Source organism: Limanda limanda, chromosome 8 (assembly GCF_963576545.1).
Source record: "Limanda limanda chromosome 8, fLimLim1.1, whole genome shotgun sequence".
Lineage (NCBI taxonomy): Eukaryota > Metazoa > Chordata > Actinopteri > Pleuronectiformes > Pleuronectidae > Limanda > Limanda limanda.
In genome coordinates, this window is record NC_083643.1 from 27,612,841 (window position 1) to 27,632,408 (window position 19,568).

The window sequence follows — 19,568 nt, forward strand, 5'->3', positions numbered from 1 at the left end:
CCGCAACGATGCTTAGGCTAATGCTATTAGTTATGAGACGACAGGAGAGGATTACTCAGTAAGAAATGGGTAGAGTAGGGTATAAGGGTAGGTAGCGTGGGGAAGGTAGGGTAGGGTGGGGTATGTAGGTAGGTAGGGTAAGGGGTATTCAATAGAGTAGGGTATAGGTTAGGTCCTTGATTAATTTACAGCAAGGTATTTGCCTGTTAAATGCAGTGTAGGTGCAAGTCTTCTTCTCCCAGATTGGATGATCTTACTTTTGATTCGGTCTGATTGGACAGTCAAACGACAATGAGCCAATGGGCTGGTCCGCTCAGGAGAAAATACAGCTTTCCATGTTGTGTGCTCAGGTAGGAGATGTGTGTATCCATCTCTCCAACTTTGTAGAACCTCAGTTTGGAAAATATCCCTTTACAATTATTTTATTTTGAATGCACAAAATATTTCTGCAGCTCTAAAACTGAAAAACACATTCATAATCTTGAATTTAGACATTCATATTCATGATGCAATTTTTGCATCCAGACATAAGGTGATATACAACTGCAGAGTGTGAGATCATCTCTCTCCAACAAAAATCCCTAATGGCATTTCTGCACTCTTTTATTCAGATGACCTGACCTGGTCTTTTTTAGTTCCAGACTCAGTGTTTTCTCTTTCACTGAATTGCCAAAAGTATTTACCCCTGTGTCTGAAGTTTCGCAAGTTGTACTTGGAGTAGGAAGGGGGCAGAGTTTCACTAAAAAAGCTCTCAGTAGCTGTCGTGTGGTGAAGCACCTCCCTCCCCGGTTGGGATGGGGCGGCGGACGGAGTTGCAGTCGGGACACCCTCAACTTTCCTGAAACACACAAAGTCCGACGCCCTGTCATGCAGGGACTGTAACTGGCTCCGGACTGTGGCCTGTTTCCTCGCGCTCCTGAGTCATGGCTCCGTTTGGGAAAAACTTCCTGAAAGCTCGTCTGAAAAACAGGTAACTTCATGAAAGTTATCATTCTTGACGGGAAACCTGTTCTACGTGTGTGTGTGTCTATGTGCGTGTGAAGCGTGCATGCGCACGCCTCTGTGAGTGTGCGCGCGCGCCTCTCTTTCTCCGTTGAGGAGTGAGAATTACGCACAACACTTGATTTATGGTTTAACTGCGCAACGGTCAAAGTAAACTAAACTGTGTGAATGCAGTTTTGCGACATCATCTACAATGATACCATGAATACATTTACCGTGGTGTGATATGAGACAAAGAGGTGCAACATTAAATGAAACAGAATAACCTTTCAAGCTGTATAACGTGTTGGGAACAGGCTGATCACTCATCCATTATGACAGATATACCTCGGTAATGGCAGTATAAATATGTATGTTGCATATGTGTGTCTAGAGGACGAAGAACCCTTTTATAGTAGGAAGTTATTTCTTTCCACGTTATGCAAGGTTTGAGCAAAATACACTGAATATCAACCTGTGGAGCTTTGACCTCCTCCTGCTCTGTAATTACTACAGAGAGATTTTCTATTTAATACTCGTTTCATCTGGAACTCTGGGAGTCAGAGAAAAGTCTCACTTCATGTTGAGAGAGATCCTGTCATCAGCACCTGTATCATTTTCTCCAGCAATTTCCTTAAGTGAAGCTCAGCCTTTTGATGTGCTTCTGGCTACAGCTGCCGTTGGCCTCTGCTTTAAAAAAAGTTGGTATAATTCGATTTACCGAGGCTCAAGCCATCCTCAAGCCATCCTCGTGAAGAAATTCTATAGGTGCTATCGACTTCAGATTTTGTTGTTGTGCAGAGTTGGTAAACAGAGGTGTTCTTTTGGAGTTATCTAGGTCATGATCCAATCCCTTACAGTGTGCAGGCAGGTTTCCTGTTGCCAAGACCGGGATCAGGGAGGTTCTTAATGTGGCTAATGAAGTGTTTTCATTAGATTTACCTTTTAACAATCTAATTTACCCTCAAACTCTGTGGGAAAGCGTTTGGATGAAGTTCAGACGTAAAAGAGGTTTTGTTTTACAGCTCCTGCTGGTGACAACTTTCTCCAGTGGCCCCAGCAGCACAACAAATATATTTTGACATGAGATATGTTATCTGTGGTTACTTCAAACAGACTGAAGCTGTCTCCATGAGCATGTCTTATGCTTTTTTTTATGTTGTGTAATAATTACTGCTGCAGCACCTATAATTACCTCAAGTGTTTAGAACTGTAGATATGTCAAACGCTTGATTCCAGAGTTGGGCTTTTACTCATGCTGAGGCATTGAGGTGGTTATTTGCTGAAGAATGACAAGTTGAAGCCCATGCGGTCTGTTCAAACGTCAAAACCGTTTGCAAACTGACACAATAAAACTAAAATGCGATGATGATTGGAGCTGCCATTTGCTGGAATATCATCAGACAGTCGTAGTGTGTAGTCACAGAGTTGTGCACATCGAACCGGCATCATCTAAACAGCATACAACAGGCCTGAGAGGGTTTGAAATGACAGTAAACGGTTTGCAGTCAGTGACATATGTGACCAGAGCGATTAAGTGACCACTTCCACCATATCTTGCTCTGAGTCACAGTTACCACAGTTGCACATGTCGGGGTGGATCGGGATCGTGGTGGCAGCTGATGGTGGATCCCAACGGTGGATCCTGACAGTGGCACTGGATCATGACGATGGATTTTAGGTTATGGTGGCATCTGACCATGGTGGTGGGTCCTGTATCGTGATGGCTGCTGATCATGGAGCATGATTTTCAACAAGACTGCTTGATATACAATCTGTCTACTCAGATACCAATATCGTAGCTGACAATAACCCCTCAATTAATTTACCTTCCATTATCTCACAAATTTCTAATCAATGATGTTAATACCCCTATTTGGCTGAAGGTTAAGGGCAGATGATGTCACATCTTGTTAAGCCCAATGAGGCAAATTGGGATTTGTGAATATGGGCTATACAAATATAATTAGATTGATTTGTTTGACCTATTAGAATATTATAATAGAAATGTTAAGATAACACACATTAACAGGCCACGTCAAACAATATGAAAGAAATCTATTATTTGTGTTTACAGAGAGTGAGTTAGTCACTTATTTTCACTGGGCAAAAGCCTGTTTGGTTTGGGGGTGGGTAGGTACTGTAAGAGGAGTGGTTGGTTTCACAGAGGAAAGGAAGAGAGGGGAAGGGGTGTGTTGTGTCTCTGCTCACAGATGCCTATCGGGGGAGTCATCGTTCCAGAGATCAACACATCCAGAGAGAAAAGTGATGTTATTTCCTCACCCATCCCTCATCCTCTCTCTCAGATAAGAGCGGAGAGGAAGTGTCTCCTGTCCAGCACTGGGAAGTTTCTCCACTACCTCTTTCCTCCCATATACAATCCAGACATAGAAAGAACTTTAGATACATGTCTGATGTTCAATGATTTAACTTTACCTGAATGGTTTGATGGCTTTCTAGGGTTTCATACTCGGAATGGGCACATCAAATCCTTTCTTAACACGAGGGGCAAAATTAATAATTGCGTGGTGGTCTGTCTCGAAATAGAGCTGCTTTAATTCATTTAGGAAATGCTAATACAAAGTTTTCATCTTAGGCAGCCTGATGATATAGACCTTTACTGTGTGGAAAACTGCATGTGTCTGTAATGTGATGTATCATGAGTGATGTTAGTGGTGTGTACATCAGGCATTTTAATAATAATAATAATAATAACCTTATTTGAATAGTACTAAATGAGGTTACAAAGTGCTTAACACAAATTAAGAGCCAAATCATAACATAATAAGGCCAAGATCTTAAGTAACCAAACAGTTTCCACAATGATCAGGCACTTTTGGAGACTGCGCTCTTAAAAAGTATCAAATTAAATCATCTGAATTTTAGGCCTTAAAAGGTCTTAAATATGTTGCAATATCACATGTGGTCTAAAAAATATGAAGGTAATCTTAATTTTGTCAAACCTTATTCACATTACCATGCTTACAAATTAGCTTATTGTAAGATAAAACTTTTGGCAGCATACATAGTTTGTAATGTCTCCTTACTTGTAGTTTTTTCTTAATGACCAACAAGGAACTGATAATTGAGTTTTTCTTTACTCGGGCACTTCACTTTATCTTGAGTCATGGGGGAGTGTACAGTAAGTCTCTTAAAAACTCTTAATTGTTCTTGTTGAAACCTGAGACCATAAAGAAAGATTTTGTAAAGTTTTTCTGTGGATCCACCTCTTTTCTCAGCAACTGTTAAATGGACTGTTGTGGATTTGGAAGCTAACCATGGTGCCTAGAGGACGAATCGTAATGACCTTTGTGATCCTCTGACTTTTCCTTTAGTGGCTGACATTCGTGAAATTGGAATGTGGATGGATTTTGATGCAATTGCTTATAAGTTAATGCCCCTCAGGATGAACTGAACCAAACCTTTCCATATAAAGCCATCCAAACTAATGAATCCATCCATCAGCAGGTACCGTGTTAAGTTAAGTGTCACTGGGGACCAGAATTATCCGAATTGCTGGATAACAGTGTAGGTGAAGAAGAAAAACATTTGGTTGAACCAACCCTTGAGAAGTCTTATCGGGAATGATTCATAGTATAATAAACAGGTTTTACTTCACTTATCTGCTGATTTTCAACCAGCCAATGTACTGTTTCTCAGTTTCAGCAATCCTATGATTTCAATACCAGCACAAATCTAAACAGGAGAAAATCTTACCTGTTGACAGCAGAGGCTACAGGATATATTTAATGATGTGCTATCACAGCTGAGTTCCTGTTGGAAATATCTGCAGCACCTTATCACATCACTATTGATCTGGGAACACATGGCGGAGAGCTATAATTTGTTATGACTCGCTCCAGCCGCCAGCGTGTGGTCCTCTGTGGTAACTTGTAGCTTGCAAATTTATGACACAGGAGGGAATTGTCAATGTCTACAAGGTTGTCATTAAGAGTATTACAATGGAAGAGAGCCGAGCCACCACTGTGCAGCTGCAACATGATAGTCCTACGCAGAAACTTGTTTTAAAATTCCTGTGAATTAAATGTGGTTTACTAACTCTTGGCTGACGTCTCACTGGGTATTTAGAGATTTAAGTTCAAGCTGAGGTCAAGAGCATCTGCTCAGGTCTCTTGTCTTTCACTTCTGTTTTACAGTAATTTGCTTTTTTCCTTTCTGTTAAGCGTTTTTTAACTGTTGAGAAAAGTGCATGAGTAAAGTTCATTGTTGTTATTTTTCATTACTGTGGCTCACTCAGGTCGGGCTCCACCACAGAGATCATATGTTTTTGTTTACAGAACATCAACACTAGCGTGTCAACTCTTGTTAGCACTTCTACGTGTGTGGCAGCGCTTTTTCATCCTTGCATATTCTTTTAGTTTTTTCAGTTTTGTTGTGTCGTGTTAGAAATGTAATCAACACGCCCACTCTCTCCCATGCAGAGGATCTCTTGTTGTGTTCTCACATTGGCTCATTCGGATATTATCCATTTTTTTCCAGGGGCTGGAGAAACTGTGTAGAAAATCCAGAGCCACAGAACAACTTTTATGTTATCCAGTGCACAGCATCCATCCTCATTAGGACAACATTTTAAAGTTGACTGTTGATCATCATACATCTTAATTGCATTCCATCCACTCTAATGACCAGGTTTGACTTCATCACAACAACAGAGTCAACAACAGACAGCTGTGAACACTGAGGGCACCCTCAGTCGTTGATTCTGCCAACGCAGCTTCATCCTGAGCCATGAATTTCAAATGGCACCCAAAGCGACAGCCCTCATGAGTGTATTAGCTACGATGTAATCAGCCCGACGGTGCGTGCAGCGCAGGCTAGTGGTTTTGGCTCTTGCAAAGACTGATACCACCATTATCATCCCAATGGTCGTCATCAGAATATAACAACAATGTCTCCCTTTCCATCTTTGTGAGTTTCCTGTAATGCAGATTTATTTAATCTGAAAGACATTTTCCCATATTTTAATGTTTTTAAGTGGCATTTATATTATTTTATGAATTAATATTCCATAAGGGAAGTGTCGAGGCTTAGAATAAAGTATATTCCGGCGTATACACCTAGGCCCAAATATAGTTTATATAGAAATACTTTTACATTTACAGAAATCTATCGCGACCTCACAGGTACATGTGTTTCTCTACTTCATGTCATAAAAACTGAGGAAGAATAGCCACTGGCTAACAGCTCCATGTAAAATCCACACTGACATTGATATAGTAAGCATACTGTAAGTAGCTGCCTTGTCAAGTCAAATTACCCAATTTAGTCTATATAGTAGCCTCAGTGCCTGTTGCCCTGTCTTACTTGTTTTCTATGCTTTTTGAGTCAATTTTTTATCATTTAATAGTGGCTGTTCAGATTTCTTCTTCATCCCTTTGAAGATTAATGGAAATGATGTAATTTCTATCTCTGGCCCGACCTCTCGGGACATGTTTTTTTTAACACGGCCTCCCATTAAAGGTTAGATTCCAAACTCTTGACATATGGCTAACACACTCGCAGCCATGCACTTGTCAACACTTTGTTCACATTAGTGAGTGAAGTTGAAAACATGCCATAGTGAAAGGTTTGGAATCCATTTTCCCTTCCTCCCTCTGTCCATTGAACTGTGTTGGCAGGATGTTGTCTGAACATTGGTGAGTTTTTTTTTGCCCTGAACAAATGCAGGTGTTTCCCGGCCGTGCTGTACCCTCTTCCTGTACAGCTGAGGGCTTGGGTCACCCTCTCTGAATTACCCAATTGTCTGAGAGCGTGTTTATTCACCTGCATTTGCAGATATAATGATGGACACATGTTTCTCACATGCTTCTTGTTAGTGTTTGTTGGAAATGTTCAGTCCACAGGCAATTTAAAGTATTTAGCACAGTTGGGATTGAATGATCCTGTTTTCCCTTCTTACCTGATCTTTTTTGGCCTCTTCTGTTCTTTCAACCCTCCCATCTTTGCTTTGTCATGCATCATAACACTGCTACCTGAGCTGTTGTGCTCGTGACAGCTTAAAAACAAAAAAAATGTTCTGATCCCTCAAAGCTCTTCAGTGGAGGGAGAAGATTGTTTAAAGCAGCCTTTAAAGTGATCAGTTATGTGTCGTAACTAATAACTACAGCTGTTAAATAAATGTAGTAGTACCATATGTATGAGTAATTTAAATTGACTTGAAGTATAAAGTAACGTAAAATGATGATAATGATGTACAGTACCTCAAACACCACAAACTGTAAATGTCCAGAATGCATTTCACCTATCCTACGAATATAGCAGCGTATCACAATGTATTTCATCAGTCACATGTCTTGAAAATGATGACAATGAGACATGTGGGTCTAAAATTATTAACATGTAGATGTCCCACCTGGTCTAAAAGATATACACACATATTTTGCATCTGGTCTTAATGGGACGTACTTTGTGAACAGTTCCGTTTCCCGTTCCTCCATTTTACCACATAAACCTTTCAGAATGTTAGAATTTGACTTATTTATAGAAATAAAGTTATCCAAGAAATATTGATTATAACACTGAAAGCTGTACAAACATGAGTTGCATCAGACTGAGATATATTACACAGGCCTTTTCTGCGTCCACCATCTCTTTCCTTACACTTGCATCAGTAGTGTTTGTGGGATTTCCTGAGCCGGTTAGAAACTCTTGAGGTCAAAGTCGTCATAGCTGTCCTCTATGAATGCCAGAGATGGCTGGATTTGTTTGGCCTGTGCATAGCTCCAGTGTTTGCTCTGCCCCGCTGGTCGCCAAGGGTCTCCATAACCATTAACCAGCCTCCTCCATTGTTGCATACGTATCACATTCCTTAGACCTTATTCACCAGCAGTTTACACAATGCATGGGCTATGTTCGTTTCTCCTGCCATGTGGGAACCAAAACACGCCGGTATCAGTGTGTAAAATCAGCAAACACTGAGATAATTCATTTAAGTTCTCCACTTTGAATAAAACCTAACATGCCACTTGCTTGTGTCAGCCTGCAGGTAGTATCTGAATCATCCTCGTGATGATGTGTGCTGACTGCGGGCTGCAGCCAGCCAAGGTTATCTTCACAGATAAATACACAGCAGCTACAAGATGCAAGGTTCAGTTCTGAAGCCACTGCTGTGCACCAAGACTAAAAACAACATCCAACTTTTGTTTCATTAGGGTAAATATACTGTAGAATCTGCTTGTGTGATCCAAGCTCTGGCTGCGGCTCTTTATTATATACTGAAATAAAATGATACTCATGAGTTATTTTGATGTATTACTGTTAACATTATAATGACATATTGCCTGTTTGGTTGCAAAAGCACACAAAGACAGTCCTTCCACTCATAAAATCAGTCTGAAGTTCAGTGTTGGAGGAGTGTACATGATAATCCTCCTCTGGTTTCCTTGAGAGTGAAGTGTCTGTAATTGCACCAGTATTTTATAATGTATGTCACTTTCTTTGTGACAGTAAATCAGCATTAATCTGATCAACTGAATGAATTGCAGAATATGCCTAATTTGTTATCTTTCATATGATAATATGATACATCATTATTTATCTTGAAGTCAAATTGAAATGTCTGGCAATGCTATCTACTTATTTGATTACTTGTGCTTGTTGTGGATGTCTGTATTGCCAGTGCCTATCATTTGACGACTGGATATTAGGTCCTGGATATTACCGGTGGTCCATTAAGCATGTAAAAAATTAATATCATCAGCCCATCAGAGGTCAATTTTGGAACAAGTTGTACGGTCCAGACGAAAAGGTAATGAGGGCCTTAGGGTTAAATAGCTCAAAACCGAACCATTAAGTGATCATCTCTGATGAGTAAGATGATGACTAACAGTCTAATATATAATAGGATCTAGCTAGAGAGCACAAAATGAGTCACCGTAGTTTTCTGCTTGTTGAACTAATGAACTACTACCAAAGTAGGATCCGTTTAAGAAAGAAATATGACTTGGTAGCCTGTGGAGTGTTTGAACAGAACTGGTTGTAAACAAGGTAATTCACAAGGAATCATCCTTTCATTAATTTACTTTCATTAACTACATCAGCCTGACATCTCAATCGGTTTACTGTGAGATCTCATCGCCCCTGGTTTAAGAGTGACATGTGACCTCTGTTGTACATTAACCCTTGTTTCCTGTCACCTCTCTGCTGTACTGCTCACAGTAAATGCTTCAGTGAAATCTTAGACCCTGTCCACACTAATGCAGAGTTTCTTCTCTGCGTTCGGGCCTCTCGTCCAATTTTTTCACATTTTTACAAACACCTTCCAAAGTGCAGATTTTCAAAAAGTCTTATTCCTATGTACCAATGTTTATATTTTATATTTAGCTTTTGGGAAATGATGACGACACATAAATTATCTTTTTGACAAATCACAAAACATGTTTAAATTTTTCTGTTATTGCTGATGTCCTTGTCTCTCGCTGTCCCCCCTAAACAACCACTTGAGGGAAAACAGAGGGGAGAAGTAATGTGTCATTTTCAATCCACAATTGTAAGCTTTTTCTTTCCGTCTCTTCTCCAGGACAAAAGATGCCGAGCCTGTGATAGGAAAGGAGATTCAGGTTACTGTCTGCAAAGAGGAAAAGGTCGTCTGTGGAGTAACAAAGCACACAACCTGTGTAGATATGATTCAGGCGTTACTGGAGGATCACAAGTCAGTCCCCGAGAGCAAGTGTCTCCTGCATGGGGAACCCAAAGATTTCTGTCTGGTTGAGCGCTGGAAGGGTTTTGAGAGAGCGTTGCCTCCTCTCACGAGAATCCTGAGGCTGTGGTATGCCTGGGGTGACCAGAGACCCTCCATCCAGTTTATTCTTGTCAAATCCAGTGATTTTGTTCCTCAACCTGCTAAGAAGGCTGTAACGTCCAAGGGGGCCAAGCCAAAGCGGTTGGAGCACGGTCGTGTGCAGTACCCCCAGTCTCTGCCAGTGGAGAAGCAGAAGCGTATGGTGAAGAAAGCTTTCAGGAAGCTGGAGAAGCTTCACAATGAGAGCAGGAGCTCCCCGGGCGCAGAGGAGATTGAGCACATGGTGCAGCTTATTCTCAACCAGGACCACACCATTCGGGAGCAGATCCAACACATGAGGGAGCTGGACGTGGACATCGAGGAGTTTGAGCTTCTTGCACAAAGAGAAGCTGAGTGCGAGAGTGCATTGGCTCAAGCTTGTGCTCATAGTTTGGAGGTGCACAGCGAGGAGCAGCTGCAGGAGTACCTGTACACCAGCGATGGAATTGAACATCTTGAGCTGCAGGTTCAGAGACACCAGGCGCTCATCCTTCAGCTGTCCCGGGATATAGACACTGAGCTGAGGGGTACTACCTTCCCACTGGGCCAAGGTGACGAGGATGAACAGGAAGGAGCAGCAGCTGCTTCTCTGATTCCCTCCGAGATAGACAAATCATTCTACACTGCTGATCTCGAGAGGTTGCAGGATGAACTGAAGCACAGCCTCTTCGCAGGTGTGGCCCTTCACAACCAAGCTGCAGAAATGGAAAAGCAGCTGAGGTACTTTGACACTGCGCTGGTCTCCAAGGACCAGGAGTGCTGGCAGCTGGCTGCCCAGTTGAGCTCGCTGCAGATCGGGGACAGCACGGAGGATAAGCCCAATCTTTCCCCACTGAAAAGTGAGACTCAGTGCAGCGTCTCACAGACAGTGAAACTCAAACACAGCCTGTCCCCTCTAGACATTACAGACACAGACTCAGACACCGGGATTAGCTCTACACACAGTCAGGACTCGCTGTCACCATGTCTGGACTTCCCTCCCCCACTGGATACAGACGTTTAAAGAACCCAGCTGACCCTGCAGTTTAATGCTCAGTGTGCACCAGCCCCAGTATGTGTCTCTCAGGTGTTACAGTTACAGCTGAGCATGTGTTTGTCCTTCATATGTCTCTCTGCTCATCCCTCATCAAACAATAAGGCTATTATTTAGATCTGAAGCAATTCGATGACCCATTTACTGTCTACAAGTTTTGTCATAATCAATTCAATATTTCAGTAATTTTTCAAGTAAAAATGGTTTGCCTTGTTTGTCAACAATCATGCAACTTGAGTATTTCACTATGTGTTTGTTTGTCCACATTCTCTAGTGTTTCAGGTATCGGATTACTCTTTTTAATGCAGAACTTAAGTCGTTAAATGACATGCTGTGTTTTTGAATGGCAAAATGATGCTTAAGACTGCAACTCGGATGTCATGATAAAACATGGAAGGCACAAACTGGAGCCATGAATGCATCAACTACTCTCAGTGTCACTATCAATGTTTAATGCTCAGTAATTGTCGTTTTTTTAATCATACATTTTGCCTCCAGCGAAGAACATGACAGACATTTTTAATGTTTGCCAGCCGTAGTAACTTAAAATATTTTTTATTATTATTAGAATGTACTTTTATTGCCCCTCATAAAGTTCTTAAGCTTTTTATGAAGCTGCACTTCTTTGTACACACTAATGATTATCTATTAACAATGTTTTATATTAAAACAAATAGCCCACTGGTTTGGATGTAGAATTGGTTATGTATCATTGACTACACTGTAAATACACTGCTGTATCTATAAGGACCAAATTTGATAAAAGAACTGAGAAGATATTTATTCACCTTGTAATTGTATTTCACACATGATTGTTTCCCCTCTCAGGCAATGATCTCTATCTTATCTCAATCTGATTCAGCTCCAAAATATTACTAATTTAATAATATTTCCAAAATAAACAGTTTAAATATCTCTGTAACATGCTTAAAAACACAAACTATGATAAAGTAGATTGTACATTTCAACTTTCATAATAAACGCTAATGCTGTAAATGTCAACAAGAGTTATTCTTGAGTTTGTTGAATATGGTTCATTGCAACAGAGTTAAGGTCTTTTCACACAAAGTGTGTATTTTTTGACCGAATATTCGGCACGTTTGAAAATACAAACAACCTTAGGTTGTGTCAGTAACATGAATACACTGACTCTAGTGCGTCTTTACAGTTTTCGAAAACAGGATTGATTTGCTGTGTTTTTCACATCAGTCAAAGATGATCCAGAGAGTTGAAGCTCAAACTCAATTCTCCAAATGCTAAAATTTTAGTTTCATAGCTCTCTCAAACCTCTGAATCACCCCAGAGAAATGACACAGCTACCTGAGAGCCCCTCTCCGATCGCCGCACCATATAATCAGACAAGATGGTCGCCGCGCAGGCACAAACAGCGAGTGCTCTCCTGCAGTCAAGGTACTGCTGACAGACTAACACTTTGTGCTCGGGGCAGAGCAGGCTGGCCGCTGGAACAGCAGGGTATCTGTTTCACACACTAATTGCTCATCTGCCGCTCCCACCTCCCACCTCCTCCCTCTGCGCTTCAAGCCACTGAGTAGCTCCACCAAGCATGAAAGGCCAAGAGATCTTACAATGTGAACAATGCTTGTTGATGGAGCAGGGGTTTATTACGGCACTTTTAACATGTTCTGACTCACTGACAGGCACACACACAACGAGCTGGAAACAAAGGGCTTTTCATGGAAGTTATATTCTAATGCTAATTTGACCTGTCTTGAGTTAGTGGCAGGTTTAAGGAAAGAATTGTTGAAAGACTGAGTCACTCAACCAGATGCCATGTGGACCCTATAGGGGCTGACGCTTGGGTCTTTCTTCTAAATGAAGAATTACTTCTCGTGCAGCAAGAAGAGGTAAAGTCCAATATTTTAAAAAGGCAGACGCCAAGATTTTGTGCTCTTCTTAAAACATTTAAGAAATGTTCTTAAGGCAATATCAGGACATATGATGGAATGAATCGGTTTTTACTATTTGCACCATTACGAAGAACATTCATCATTTCTGTGACCAGTTTTTCATCAGAGAGTCCCCTTCACGTTCAGCCTGTAAAACACACTGAGAAACTGGTTTGTTTAGAGAAACAGTCGAATTTTTATTCTAAATGAGCTTGAGGAGAAGCCAACAAAATATACTAATTTCACCTAATTTTTTTATTGACAGACATGTTGACATACCTTCTGTTCTTAACTGAAGAAATTAACCGATTTTGGGACCTTTTTTCAAGAGAAAGGACTTTAGTCTATGTATCATCTTAGATACTTTTAAGAGGACGAGCTGTTTCAAGGGCTGAAGCTTCCAAAACTAAGTAAATAAATGACTCGACAATACATACATTAATAGACACATTTGTTTATTCACATTTATTCATATTTATTCATTCAGTCATGTAAGCACCATCCTCATCTGCTTCCTGCTGACACCTTGGAAGAGTTTTTTGCTTTGTAGATCTGTGTGGGGAGTATTGAATGTCGATCTGTTCAATCTGATGTGGATCAACCAACCCAATGACATACAGTACTTTGAATGACTTGCAGCTGTAACCATTAGTTCCGCCAACGTTATTAACATATAAATAAATACAGAAATAAATAAATGTGGAAAGGTAAAAATACATCCAAAATAAATATATAAATGAATATATAAATAAATACATTTAGAAATACATTAAGAAGTAATTGAATGTATAAATGAATACATATTTTTGTTTTAACTTAAATAGCCTATTTCATCACCAAACGCTATTTATTCTATGTTGTACCTACCTATCTACCTTTAATGTATTTTTAAGGTTTAAGCATTTACTCACAATAATTATTTTACATATTATCTAGTTGTTTATTCATTTTTTTTTCATTTTGCCAGTTTCGCGCCTCCATAGTGTTTAAGTGCTTAAAGTAATTTAACAAAGCACAGGGTATAAGCTGCACAGAACATTAGAGCTCACCACCATTCAGTGCTGGAGACTCTTGGGCGTAGTGTGGAAGATTTGTGAAGCCGTCTTATAACTGAATCAGCTAAGAAGCTGGTGTTCCCTTGCTGCAGTTCCCGGTTCCAGCGAGGCTGCAGATGTTTGTCTCCTCTCTCTGCCACAGATCAGCAATTCAAAGACTAGGCAGCTCGCAACTGCGTTTGCCAACAACAATAATTACATTGACCCAAATGACAATTAGACTGACTGCAACGTGTCGTCGCTCAGCCCTACTACTCATCACCACTGGCCGGTTTGAGAAAACCATAATTTGTCGTCAACTATGAGTCATGTGCTGAATATGAACAATGTAGAGATTTTAAATAAAATTTATTATTTTAACCAAAATATATAAGAAATAAACATAATACATAAGGAGTACTCTTGTTTGACTGTAGCGCATTGACAAATCTACCAAATAGAGGCCTTTCATCATTATATGTGACCTTATTCTGGCCCGACGTTTTATCTTTTTGCACAGAAGGAAGCAGTGACATAACACCTTTTGATCTGGTTGGGTAACCTTCACCATCAGTTAAGGAAACACTAAACTGTAAATGAAGCCATTTCAATGGCCTCTACTTAAAAGCAAACTGGATTCCTCGCATATTCGTTTATTGGCTGACCTTATTGGTGTCCTCATAGAGAATCTAAAGCACATGTGTCAAACTCAAGGCCCGCGGGCCACATGTGGCCCGCGAATGAATTATATGTGGCCCGCATGATAAAATCTATTTACTATTAGAGCTGGCCCGCCGGCAGTGTTTTGCAAGTTCTCAATACAAAATAAGTACTGAGAATTCCTGAGGGTCAGTGAACACGTCGGGATGGGGCACGTGACAGTTCTAGACCAATGGCAGGCTCTCATTGGCTGACGAGTGGGCGGGTCAATGGTGAATGACAGATCCCAAAATGCACTGCCCGTGTGTCGGCACGTCAGTCACGGTCGCGCGAACGCGCGCCTCACAGTCTGTATCACATATCACCTGTGACAACTTTCAACTATCCCGCTCCCAAAAAAGTCTAAACGAAAGGTGCCATTTGAAAACAGGAACTTTCAAGACAGGTGGGAGGAAGAGTATACGTTCGCGGATGTAAAGGGTGGATCCGAGAAAAGATGAAGGAGGGAAAAAGTGAGTTGACAGCTTATCACGGCATCATACACCAGGAGTCGTTGTGTGGCAAAGCCTTGAAAATGAACATGTGATGAGCATCATAACATTAGCGGTTAACTTTATCAGAGCCAAAGGTTTAAATCACCGCCAGTTTTCTGGAGGAGTTAGGTTAAGATTTTTCCAGTTGCGTGAGGAGATCTATGAGTATATTGAAAGCAAAGGGAAAGGCACAACATAGCTCCGAAATAAAACGTGTCTGTGTGACATCACAAGCCACCTGAATGCGATCAACCTGCAGCTTCGGGGGGGGCCGTGTCATCACTGACATGTACGCTACAGTGAGGGCTTTAAAACCAAGCTGCACCTGTGGGAGACGCAGATGCTGCAGGGAAACTTGTTTTTCTCTTGCTACTACCGGACATTTGATTTTTCTTTGAAGTCAATTATTTTTGGCTGTTGTTTGCCTGTAGAAAATGTTTTCACTGGAAATTACTCTGGAAATACTGCAGATAGAGCCAGAAAGCAATTAATGAAACTGATTTTATTACTTTTATATTTATTTATGTATTATTTATTATTTGTATTTCATTTATTTCATAATTAATGTTGTTTTATCGGCAATACTCTATAGGCCTTGTTAGTTCCAGGTTCAATATGTGCACTAAGGTTCTTTCAATAAGTTTTCAATAATCGTTGAACCCATGTGGCCCTCGAATAAAATGGATTAAAGATATAATTACCCATATCTAGAGCTACTTATCTGTCACTCCATGTGTCTGTCTAAAGGGATAAATGTATTATTAAAAGCTTTAAGTGATTGAAGAGATTAAGATGCTTGATTTACTTCTGTACCCCAGAGGCACTTTTCTACTCTCATGTGAAATATGTACATCTGGCTCCAATATTTGAATCCTATACCTGGACTGACAACATCAAGAGGTGGAGCAGCCACAATGCCAGAAATGCAAGAGAGGTAGAAAAAGGTCAAAGATGGGGGCTCTGAAAGACACATGACAATTGTGATTTGAATACTAAAAAACTGTCACATTTAAAGGTTTAAACACATTTTAAAGAAAGAAAGCACTTTGCAAGCTTTGACTAGTGATGAAAGAACCAATATATATTTGATACTGAATTCTCAAACTTATTTGTCATTTGTTGTTTCAGTCTTCCATTTGTAAAACGATGAATGAGACACATTGAGGCTGCACAAACCCTGAAGGACATTTGGATAAAAACGATTAAGTTACTGATTGTTAAAATCAACAGATTCTGTACTGTCATTGTGCTTTATGTCCAATAATCTCAGAGACCGTTGCCTATCAATTGACGATGAATTAGCCTCTATGGACACGGACAATATTTAGGGCACAGTGGATATCCAGGCCAATAAGGCATCGTCTGTTCATCGTACACTGTTTACAGTCCAGTTGAATGTTTCTCCACACACAACACACACACACACTGATACTTTGTGTAGGTCTTTTAAGCCCAGACAACATTTTGGCTCATCTCTATTAAAGGGACTCTTACCTTTGTTGCATTTTTACACTTTTTTTGGATAAGGTTAAATTGGTATTAATAGGGTAATGACACTCTAAAATGCAAGACAGACCCACCAGGAGTAAAAACAAACAATTATTTCACTCTCATAATATTTAGTGAAAACTTCAACCAATAAAATTCTTCGGACCGAAGGACCTTATTGGACATGCAGGTTTTCCGTCTGCTTCTTGTGGCGCATTCGGGCCCGTCATCATATGTGAATGTAAATGTATATAACTTACCGGTGCTTCTGAATCCGAATCCATTGCTTTGGTAAACAAAAACTCACGTGCGTGCGCGGAGGCAGTATTGTAAGTCTGCTTGTAAATAAAGTTTCTTCAAAAAAACACCGCGGATGGGAACGAGGGGGTGGGGCATTAGAGGAAGGCGGGATGATTTGAATGTGCTGTAATTCTCAAATGCAACAAAGGTAAGAGTCCCTTTAACAGCTATCTGCAAACAAACAAAACCTGCTCAAACCTGATTGGTCAAATTAAAAACTGAAACTAAAAGACTTCTAGCCCCAAATTGTGTCCCCTACTGACAAATTCTGCATATTCACCTGTAGAATCTGTTTATGGAGAGAATATGTTCAGCTGCTTGTAGGACGTCAGATGGTTCCCACGTGCTGGTGCCAAAAAACCTGCAGTGCATCTTTGTTTGGTGGGAACCCAACAACACGCCCCAACACTCAACTTTACGATTCATAAGAAAAATACATTCGCTTTACTCCTCACCACATTTAACGAACCCAGAATCAAAATGTATAATTGGGATATGGGCTGGGATGACAGTTATGTGAAACCCATCCAAATTATCCAGCATATTTACTGATGTTTACGCAGTGGCCCTGCTAAAGCGTAAAGTCCCATCAGCCAATCCCAGTCACAGTCGGGTTCAAGCGGGATGAGTTGGGACTTGTCAAAGTAGTTCAAGGGCCTTGGGCTTAATTGCCACAATCAAAGCAAATGTTGGAGTGCCATCCCATCCAAGAGCATGAATCATTTGATAAAAGAACAGAGAGCAATAAACTGTCCCTGCTGCCAGGGAAGAAACCAGAGAGCAAACAGGGGAACGTGGAGAGTCGTGTGTGGGGAAACCTGCTGGCTGCTGCTTTAAAGATGGGAAATTCTTTTTAAATGATCTGGGTTTTGTGGGTGTTTACATTTCTGAACATAATATAGTTTGTTCTCAAATTCAATTTAAATGTAGTGATTAAAGTAACGCTTCAAGCGTAAACCCTAACACGTGACTTTAGGGGACATAACATTGACAAACAATCAAATTTATGGAGATTTACCTATACCTTAATAATAAAAACTTGCCTAACCCTGACCTCAAGCTAAACCTACACCTAAACTTTACCTAAACCTTCCCTAAAAATATCTCTTCACCTTGAAATGTAATGATATGTGAATTTGCTGTTTCCTCATTATGTGTTTATGTAAACAGATTGATGTTCCCACAACATGAGTGATCCCGAGACCACCCACACGCACCCACACCCACCCACACAGTCTTCCATTGCTCTCTTTTATCCTCCCTTCACCTCCCCTCTCTTTAAGCTCCAGTAAACACATATTTTATTTTGGCATGAGTGTTAATTTTCCTCTTTATTAGCGCTGCTGTCCTGGACGAGGCTGTTTGTGTTTCTACAGGTGTTCTCTGATGCACCTCGCTCCACTGTCACGCAGCCTTTCATTAGGTGGAGACGCTTTTTCGCTCCTCAAACCAACAGACAGCCAGGCAGAGACAGATGATCACACAGAGAAAGAGAAAGGAAAAAGCAAGTAAAGACACTGATACACAGAGTGAGGTTTTACTTTATTGTAACTTTGAATTAATTTGATTTAAGAGGAAAACCGACAAAAAGATTACAATGTTTTTTCTTTTTATGATGACAGATTGAGAACACACTATGCCTGGTGTTGTTTTACCTTGGGAGATTGTCATTATCTGTAACTAAAATTATTGTTTCAAAGTCAAGTTCAAAGTTGTAAGGTTGTAAGGCTAAGACACTATCCCACTTCTATATGCTGCTTTACCCTGCCAGTTCATAGGTTAGCTCTTTTTCCTTGTTGATGTATAAAGGTCACTATCTGTGCTATAACTATTTAGATAAGACATTTATCCAGCGTATATGCATTACATTACATTTAAATACCAAAACCATCAATGCAAAAAAAGATCTGGGTAGGTCATAAGAATTGTTTTCCCTCAGCAGAGTGCACACCTCGGCCGAAGCCCAACAGTATCTCTAAATTCAACAACAAATCTGTAATGTTAGTTTGAACAAAGTTCTAAAACTATTAAAAATAAATCCAGTATAAACTTTTATTTCTTGATTGAAACGAAATCATGGAATGTGTGTAGCCATACAGCAGCTGAAAAAAGCCTACTCACTTAAGAAACCACCATTAAATCAGCTAGATCCATGTATATTTGGATACCAAATCATGCACACTCATAAAAAATCTGTCCCCTTAAAAGATTTTGGTAAAATTACTAGACCCACCACTTTGTTCTGATACTCAGGAGAATGTAATGGGTTCTTTATTAGCTCATGTTCCATCCTTCCACCAAGTTTTGTGGAAATCCGTTTTGTAGTTAAGCGTAATCCTGCTGCAAAACAAAAAACAAACCAACAGAAACTCAGCGGTGAAAAAAAAAATTCCTTGGTGGAAGCAAAAAATCAATTACTGTTTTTGTCCCCAAAGACCAATTAGCTGTGCAGCAGTGACAAAACAAATGAAGACATTAAAAATACAAATTAAGAAATGGGAACCAAGAGTAAAAACAAGTGTAAACTATTTAAAAGTAATTTAAAACAAGCTAAAGGTATTTGTAATTAAGTCACTATTTCCTGGCTGAGTTTAGTGGAGAGATGGCACAGAGTTGGTTTGGCTAATGGACCTCTAAATAGGCAAGCAGAGGGTGGGAACTGAAGCTGCGGATGTAAAGGATGGCAGCTGTCATACTGAAAGGACTGCTCTTCTATTCAGTGCCACTGGTGTTGCTGCAGACATTTACCAGCCTATCTTTAAACTTTGAACCTATGTAAGACAAGGAATCCAACTTATAAATGAAATGCTGTAAGTGGTGATTTAATATAAA

General features: G+C 40.2%; 1 protein-coding gene across 1 annotated transcript; it reads left to right on the forward strand.

Moving 5' to 3' along the window:
* Positions 1–834: 834 nt before the first annotated feature.
* On the forward strand, positions 835–11,745 carry rassf9 (Ras association domain family member 9). Its single transcript, XM_061076699.1, has 2 exons — positions 835–970; positions 9,521–11,745. The coding sequence occupies exons 1-2, from the start codon at positions 924–926 to the stop codon at positions 10,782–10,784; spliced, it is 1,311 nt and encodes a 436-aa protein (XP_060932682.1). The 5' UTR covers positions 835–923; the 3' UTR covers positions 10,785–11,745.
* Positions 11,746–19,568: the final 7,823 nt, after the last annotated feature.